General features: G+C 46.5%; 1 protein-coding gene across 1 annotated transcript; it reads right to left on the reverse strand.

Moving 5' to 3' along the window:
* Nucleotides 1–3,185: 3,185 nt before the first annotated feature.
* On the reverse strand, nucleotides 3,186–7,086 carry LOC135823088 (bifunctional albaflavenone monooxygenase/terpene synthase-like). Its single transcript, XM_065335917.1, has 3 exons — nucleotides 5,831–7,086; nucleotides 4,738–4,938; nucleotides 3,186–4,190 (listed from the first exon to the last, which is right to left on the reverse strand). The coding sequence occupies exons 1-3, from the start codon at nucleotides 6,852–6,854 to the stop codon at nucleotides 3,850–3,852; spliced, it is 1,566 nt and encodes a 521-aa protein (XP_065191989.1). The 5' UTR covers nucleotides 6,855–7,086; the 3' UTR covers nucleotides 3,186–3,849.
* Between the last annotated feature and the right edge of the window lie 1,975 nt (nucleotides 7,087–9,061).

The raw sequence follows: 9,061 nt of genomic DNA on the forward strand, positions 1-9,061 counted from the left end.
GAAGTAGCGCATGGCCGGCGCCAGGCAAGACGACATGTCGACAGGCGCTAGACTGACTGGTCAAAACCACCGTTGTCGTTCTCCAGGCATCATCCTCTTCATGTCTCTTTCGTGACGGAGCCTGCATGTCGCTGATAATTAAGGTACTAGTACTCCTTTGTAGGGTCAAAAATCGAAGTTTAGAAATCGGCTTTTTTGACTCTTTCAGTGGACGCACAAGGCCCTGAACCTGTGGAATCCAAAATTTGAGGCGAATCGGCACAGTCTTTGCAGAGTTACAGGCCAGTGAAGTGCGTGGGTATGTACGATGTACGCACTGCAGCGTGACCATGCTAGCTGTCAGAAGAGCAAAAATGAGTACTCATGCCACGTGGCAAAAATTCAAATATTCGTTACCATGACTGCACAAAATGGCGACCCAGCGTAAAAACTGGGTTCCCTTGCGCTTTTTGCATCACAAACAGCAACTATTCTGCACTCGCTGATCGAGCTTGAAGATGGGAAACAAAAAAATGGAAAGGTAGATACTACGTTGCCAAAAAGAAGAAATATTATGGAAAGAAGCCTGAAACAGCTCCCGATCCTAACCCTGTTCCTGTGGAAGCGGAGCCAGAAGATATTGGACGTAGCTCTTCATTTGCAAAGCTCGTCGGCTGCAAACCCTGGTGGGAGCAGGAGACATCAGACAGCGATGGCGATGTTGGAACGGAGTCTGATACCTCACTGACCTCGAACCCAGACACGAGTGACAGCAGTGATGACAGTGATTGTTTCGAGGCTGATGAGCCCCATACTGGTGCGGGAAACGTATTTTCGACTTGGAGCAGCTGCAGGAGATTCTGCTGAAATGTGTGTGCAGTTTGTAAAGTTGGCGGTATCATTTTGGAAAAGGAGAGACAGCAAGGCTTAGGATCACACATGGTCATATCCTGTTCATCAGAATCATGTCCTGGTGCTAATGTCAAGTTTTCATCGTCCATAAGAACAAGATTTTTTGACGTCAACCGATGCTCCGTTTTAGCTGCCAGGCCCATTGGCCGAGGACACTCTGGTCTCCAGAAATTCTGTGCCATTATGGACCTCCCCAAGCCTGTCAACAAGACGAACTTCCAGAAACACCAACAAGCTGCAATTGAGGCTGCACACACGGTTGGCGAGAAAAGCCGCAACTACGCTGCCCAGCAGCTGTTAGCAGAAAATCCCGAAGCCAGAGGCCATCTACAAGTTGCTGGTGCCTGTTTACCGAAGACTGGCAGACCAGGCACTTCTGAAACGGTGCTTGCTTGGTGCCACACAAAATGCCAAAGAAGCATTCAATGGTGTCGTGTGGCGCATGTGCCCGAAGGAAGTCAATGCAGGTCGCTGTTTGGTGGAGCTCGCTGCAAATCTTGCTACATGCACTTTCAATGATGGTGCCATGAGCCCTTGTCAAGTTCTTAAGAGAAATGTCGTGTTCTGTTGGCCATAACACCATCAAGGCACTGAAGAAGGAGGATACGGACCGCATTGCACATGCCGAAGTGGCCAGTTCAGCATTGCAAAAAAGCACAAGAAAGAAGAGGAGAAGAAAGAAAAAGGGCTGGGAAGAGCAAAGAACAGAGCAAGAAGGTGTCACATATGAGGCTGGTGGATTTTAGCTTGGTTTGGTGAGGTTTTGTTGCTGACATTACAGCTTATGCCTGCATTTTTGTCTGTTTTGGACCCCTTTTTTTCACTGTTTTTAGCCTACTGCGAGTGTGTTTTCTGAAGTTTTCTCTTGGATAAAGTGTCTGGACACCCCCCAAAGTATACATTTTTGGAAAGGTGATGCCCAGGCCTAGGGCACCTGGGTGTTTTCAAGAGCAACACTTTAACTAGAACAATCTTTGCCCTCTCTCAAATGTTGCAACACGGTCGCGTATTATATACGTTGTTTTATAAGGTGTATTGTGCGTCCTTTGTTCCTTTGGATGGACTTCTGCTGACCCAGGTGCCCTTCCCCAGACCTAGATGGTTTGGATCCAACAAATTTGGACCCATCAAATAGTCTTTTCCTGGACATTTTTTTAAGAAAATGTGTAGCCCGTCATATCGACAGAATGTGTACATTCTGATTTACATTTTCCAAGGATCTCGCAAAGCATGACAATATATTTTCTGCTGCTGCAATCACTACCCTTTCATCTGTGTGTGGAGAAAATTTGGAGTGATTTGCTTGTGTGGGACCAAAGTAATGCCTCTTCTTGTGCGGTCGGCCCAGATACAGCCGCGAAAAGAGTACTAGTACCTTAAATGACTTCATCTTCTGACCAGTTCACCTACACTAGGCAGGCTACAGTCCATTCATTGCCTGACATTGGAAACTGGCACCCTAACTAACTTTTTGGTGTCTTCCGCACATACCGGTTGTTGTAGATATCGTGAAAACAACAGTACTATACGTCCTGCATCCTGCATTGTGTGACCATTTAATTTGAGGCCAGAAAAGTCCAAGAACAGGGAAATAGAGATTAAGCCAGGTTTTACAAAATTAGGAAAGGTATACCATGGCAAAATGTATGGAGAAGCAAATCCCAAACCCAGATTTTTGAGATTTAAAGTGGGGATTTGATCCTCAATTCGACCCAAATCGGACTTTCAAAAGCCCAGCAGGACTGCTTCTGATGAATGGACTGTACACGTGCATGATTGTACATATGTTCACTGTCACAAGATGATAATTATGAAGGCAGACGAGAGTCTCGTGCGCGTCATGAGAAGTAACTAGTTAGGAAGAAGGGCTTGAAAGGGGAGTTGTAAGTAGCAATCCGTCCCCATCACTTGAAGGACTGGGCATCAAGTTGAAGGTCATGTTGCTGTTGCAAGTTCTCTGGATTTGTGTCTTTCTAGTTTTATCTACACGTACTATCAGGACTTGCTACGAATACAATCAGGACCTGCACAATTTCTGCTGTTTTATATCTTTCATGTTGTATCCGCCTCAGAAATGATGTTCCCTCATTACAAGACAACCCGTTATAACTTTAATATAACTTTTCCATTGGAACCCGATACAAGACAACTTCGAGTCAATGACCTGAAAATATCGATCGAGCTACAAGTAGCTGGTTCAGTATAAGAGAAACCTGTAAAAATCCCGGCCTGGGTTGTCTACTAACAAGAGTAGACCTGTAATCTGAAATACACACACAACAGAGGCGAAAGGCTGTGTTAATCTGAAATACATGTAGGTGGTCTGTGTTTGAAGTTGCCCCTTCAGGGCATGTACTTCAAGAAAATTAATACAAGTAAAACCTTCTTGTGCGGGATTGATATAATTATTGACCAGGCAACAGGAACGTGCTGAAGATCGAGTTCAGAAATAGCAGTACATGTATGTGAAGTACATGTATATGAAGCATCAGCTCAGCTAAAAAGGTAAATTATCGTGTCCGTTCCTTCTGTATTGATGCTGCTTCGTTAATATGAGTTGAGGTCCCCCCCCCCCCCCCCCCGATTCAATGCTGGGAGTTAGGGAATTAGGGAATTCTGCATAAGCAAAGCAATAGGGAGGCTATACATGAACATATAAGGTGTGACCACATACCAACGTTGCCGTAGAGTGAAAACGCACGACAATGGCGTTGACAAAGTGATCGAGAAGGTGGGTACAGTCAGTGTAGTTCCACACAAAGGCGGCATTATGACAGGGAGAGAGGAAGAGAGACATGCCGAATCAAATTGGGGAGGATTTTATCAGAATACCTTGAGTAAGTTCTCCCGCTGCAATGTGTAGAACTATACATGTGTCACTTCAAAAAAGGTTTGCATTGACTTTAGAAGTCGAATAGATCGGAAAGTTCTCTTCGGAGGTGACGATCACTGGATGACCTATGACACACAGCGTGGGAACATTCTGATTGGCAAGTTACCCGGGCTGCATGTTGCATGGTAAGTGCGCTCAATGTCTTCCGAGAGTAGCTCAAAGCGATAGCGCTGTATCCAAACAGCAGCCAGTGTCCGCAGTGCAACCAGGGCAAGTGGCTGACCAAAACATCTGTACTGGCCAAGGCCAAACGGTATGTTGACGGCTCCAGGACGCTTGGCACCACCAGTGGGATCATTCTTCCAACGCTCAGGCTTGAACTGGTCAGCATTTTCGAATGATTCCTCAGACAAAGAGTTGCACTTTCCAACGGCCAAGATAGTACTTCCGGCTGGGATTGTATATGCTGTACAGGATAGATGCAAATCAGTGCGCTAAGACTTAGTGTTACGAAACAAGAAGTGACATGTCTGGTGGGTTGGAATTGCCTACTTGCATTATTGTAACATATACATTACAGTAAGTCACTAACATTAGTCAGCATGTGTGTATGAACTTGTTGCAGAACTCGGCCTAGAAAGGAACACAACTTGAAATCCAGCGGGCTTTTCTAACTGTCCGTAGACTACAATGCAGCCACTTGCACGTGTATAACTCTTCACTTCGCCACTGGCTCCAGTAATGGTCTCTTCACTGTGAAGTATGAATGAATTTGAATTCCACGAAATTGTCTGGCCTAGTCCATCATCAGGGTGAAACAATTCAACCTGTGCTGACTGTCATGGTGATGGGCCAGGCCGAATTGTTTAGTGGAGTGTAAAGTGTGAATTACTGCAGTGAAGAGACAGTTGCTGGAGATGGAGAATCGAAGAGTTATACATTAAAATCTAGAGGGCAGCAACATGTTGAGCGTCAATGAGAACTTCTGTAATAGGGTGATGGGTTGCACTTACGACCCAGTTCCAAATCGACATCCGTATCACGTGCTGCTGCGCTATCATTGATGCTCTGCATTCGCATGGACTCACTGATAACACAATGAAGGTGAGTCAGCTCCTCTATATCTGAACTGGTCAGATGAGAACCTGGAGGATGCTTGGACAGAACTTCTCGAATCTCCTTGAAGCAGAGCTCTTGGTGCTCTGGATGTTGCCCTGGAGCAGTGAGAGAGGGGAGGAGATGAGGAGGAGGAGGAGGAGAGGAGGAGGAGGAGGAGGAGGAGGAGGAGGAGAGAGAGAGAAAGAGATATTGACAGAGAGGTTAAAAGAAAAAAATAGGCAGACAGAGAAGAAAAGAGGGGATGTAAAAAAAATCCTATTGCTATTTCGTGTTATTGTCAAGGCGGTCTCTCCTAGGCGGTCTCTAGTAATATACGATCACAGTTGGCAGTCTGGCACATACTAGTACACACAGAATAGACAAAATGATACCCACCAGGCCTCCGCAGGGTTGCAGTTGGTTGCTTACGTGATCAGTCGCGTGGTTAAAGATCTCCCACCCGGACCCACGCACATAGTATGAAACAGAGGTGAGGGACTCTGGCTAAGCCAGATGCTACTACAACACGCCTTTTGCATAGCTCCGGGAATGAATAACAGTACTAAAAATTAAAATTAAATCTCACGGTTTGTGTGAGACTCGGCCTTGAGAAACACCACATTCCCACAACCCTCTTGGATCAAGGCGTACACTAGTAGTACTGCTACACAAATAATAGGTGCACCCGGTCCGGCAGGACCGGCCATAGCTGGACCTTATTTCGAAAATGTCGACCGACCCAATTTGTGCACAATCAGGGGGAATTGTGTCAATACTGTTTCTGGTCAAGAATCCCATTTGGCCAGGTCACCTGGATTCCCGGTGTTACGGCTCTGTTAAAAGGCTCTGTTCTGGTTGCGGCCTGCATAACTAATGAAGGGATGGCCTGTATGACTATATTATTAACTAATGAAAGGGCGGCCTGTATAACTAATGAAGGAGTGGTCTGTATAACTTAACTAATGAAAGGGTGGCCTGTATAACTAATGAAGGCCCATTCGTACTCACCAAGGTGATAGACCAGCCATAAGAACGTGTACGCTGTTGCTTCATATCCGGCTTGCACCATGACCATTCCTTCATCACAGATCTCCTCTTCTGAGAATGGCGCATCGTCGGTATCGCCAGATTCCAGCATCATTGTCATGGCATCATCTGGTACTTGAACACCGCTGGACATATCCTCCTTACGCTGGTGCAGAGCAGGCAGAATGAATTCTCTCCGGATGAACGTGCCTAATTTCCATAACTTGTAGTTGGTCCATATGTCCCTTTTCAGGAAGAAGTTTAGTGGACCTGCCACCAGTCTTTCACCGGTCACCTTGAACATGAACTGCAAGGCTGAGTGCAGTTTCTTGCATCTCTCCACGTCAACTGGGTCCTCGCTGTGACATGAAATGTTGATACCAAATGAAAAGTTTGAGAAGGCTTCGACCACTAGGATTCCAACTGCTTTGGATTTCGCCAGGTTCAAATCCAGTGGACGACCAACGGTTGGTGTTGGCAGAGTGTCGAGGTATTTACACACGCCAGCTGTCAACAACTCAACAAATCTTGCCATAGGTCTCTTTGCAAGAATACAGGCGGTCAATAGTTTTCGGTGACGCTTGAGTTCATCCCCTGTTAGTGCAGTAATGTGCTTGTCTCCACTTGTGGCCTTGCTGGCCTCCATCAAGTTCGAGAACCGTTTCACTTTGCTGCTGGTTAACATGGATGAAATCAGCACAGGATCCTTCACAAGGTACGTAGGTCTCGTCAGCCACTTTGGGCCGAAGCTATAGACAGCCATGACACCATTTGAGCAGCTATCAGCCAACTTCTTCATGTTTGGAATCCATGGTAGACCAAATTCGTCGCCTTTTGCAAGGATAAACCTGACATGGCCAGTCCAGTTACTGTATCCCTTCTCCACCATGGGAGGGAGGTTTACGTACGTCTTCCCCTTTCTCAATAGAAAATAGCACGCTATCAGGATAGGCAGCAATGCGTACAGGATCGCCTTTGCCACAGGAACCTCCAACGGCATTGCCATCGTACATGAGCTTGTATCTCAAATACACGCCAAATAAAATTGTTCTGGAAGATATCGGCGCAACAACCTTTTGAGTGGTTTGCTGAATCCTGAATCCAGAACTGCCTGTCTGCGCACTACACGAACTACGTGGGCTTATACTAGTTATACACAATGTAGAATCTAGCATTGGTCTGACCAGTACTGGCAGTAGAGGCGATAGACCACTTTGAAAGAGGGAGGGATGGCATGCATGCAGTGCTCCAGCTATGCCACGGTAATGCCAATGGTACACACACTGGCTGCGTTCTATTATGCACTTGAATCGATTCGTGAATCCATTCGTGGCCATAATCAAACGCACTCACTAGTAGTAGTAGTCTACGACTTTAGCCTTAGGCTTAGGCGCTGCATCTGCCACCCTGTTTACAATCACTGAATCAGGCATGGTGCCTATTGGTGGTGACCTGGCCGGTGGTGACCTGGCCGGTGGTGACCTGGCCGGTGGTGACCTGGCCCCAGCAAACCCCATAGGGCCATACTAATTCTCTATTACATGTATTAGTATTAGACTCTAAGTTCTAAGCTGGTTGTGTTTCTCAACACGTAGACCCTCTCTCTACTGTACATGTACATATAGCCGGTGATACCGACGTGGATGTGCGAACTACTTTACACCGTGCACTGAAGCATTGTGGTTGTGCATGACCACTGAATTGCGCAAGCCAAGGTGGCTTTGACCGATAGGCCATGGACATCGTGGCCTGTAAAGCGACTTTGACGCACAGTGTCACTGCCACACGACAACACACGTCAATACACTAACAATACATTGTTATTGCTGCTACCCCGGGCCTCATGCATCATCCTCTTCATATCTCTTTCGCGATGGAGCCTGTCGCTGATAATGACTAGACTGCTCTATTAGTACTAGTATCAGGCTCAGTGGTGACCCTGTTTAATAAACTGAATACCAAAGAACCATCCTGAGATGCTGCACAGCGGGGGCGGTGGTATATTGGATGGAAGTGGGGCCGGGGCAAAAGTAACTCCTCCGACCAAAGGTCTCGGATTCATCGTTACTCATGTGCGCCGATACGTAGGAGAAAAGAACAAGTGCATCTAAGAGGGAAGCACCTTTGCAAACGATGATGGGGAGAATTTGAGATTGATATAGGACATAACAATGGTAAAAGCAGTGCACCGTGGAAATAGGAAGATGGAGAGAACTGATAATCGCATAAGGTACGATGACTGGGATGGATAGACAAGGTTTAAGGCTGAGCGAAGGGGATCAGAGAGGGGTAGAATGGAGCTGGAGGCACTACTACTAGTACTACCAAGACAAGAGTAATTCTCTATCACATGCAGTGCAGTGTGCACCTCAGTTACTACCTGTCACGTGCGTGCCTCTACCACAGTTTCTCATGTACACTGTATGTTCAATAGGGCATGCACTATTCTTTCCTTTCCATTTGCATGATTTGATTACGATAAGCCAACCTCTCGCGCGCAGCCGCTCTTCGACGTAAGGCCTACGTGTATATTATTCATTACCACAGACACGGAGCTATCATCTATTGTCTCTGCTGCCAGTCCGCTGTTCTGCCGTTCCGCTTTGTTGCTTACATTTACCCTTAGCGTTAGCTTCCATACTTCATTGAATCAATACTGTCTTAGTGGTAACTACTTTACTTAGTCTTTACTCTTTGCTGACTTTAGCACAGCTCCCTGCCCGTGCCGCTGGCCTAGCTCCCAAGTGACCCAACTCCCGGCCTCTACTCTTTCCCTTATACTATGTATTACCAAGAGTACATAACTGGGGTTATGAACTCTTGCTATTACTAGAGCTTGCTTTCCTTTTAGCCCTTCAAAGAGAGTGTGACTACATTGTAGGGTGAGTGCTACATCTTTCCTCACTGCTAGTAGTGTTACCTCCTGTTATCGTTGGGCCTGACATGATGCCGGTTTCCGCAACTGACTTCTTTGTACATTGTGTTGTCCGTTTATACAGGCTTTGTCAGTTTGTGCCAACGCCCAACCAACGCCCAACCATGGGCTGGAGATTGTTTAAAACACGTCGCCTCGTATAGGTCGATCTGGCAGTGGCAGCCACGACAGCACCAATGGTCTAACCAGGTCATCTACACACATTATAGTATAGCACCATGGCTGGTTAAAATCGCCCGCATCACATGCTTATTGGCACTATGTCATCGTGATTGTGA

The sequence above is a fragment of the Sycon ciliatum genome, chromosome 1 (assembly GCF_964019385.1).
Source record: "Sycon ciliatum chromosome 1, ocSycCili1.1, whole genome shotgun sequence".
Classification (NCBI taxonomy): Eukaryota; Metazoa; Porifera; class Calcarea; order Leucosolenida; family Sycettidae; genus Sycon; species Sycon ciliatum.

Bases quoted from the DNA above. Each gene is read 5' to 3' on its own strand.
- LOC135823088 (XM_065335917.1), bottom strand. From the start codon at position 6,854: ATGGCAATGCCGTTGGAGGTTCCTGTGGCAAAGGCGATCCTGTACGCA. The intron at 4,939-5,830 runs GTGAGTACGAAT...TCACTGCTCCAG, and splicing joins ATGGCTGGTCTATCACCTTG to GGCAACATCCAGAGCACCAA. The intron at 4,191-4,737 runs GTAAGTGCAACC...TATCCTGTACAG, and splicing joins TGTCGATTTGGAACTGGGTC to CATATACAATCCCAGCCGGA.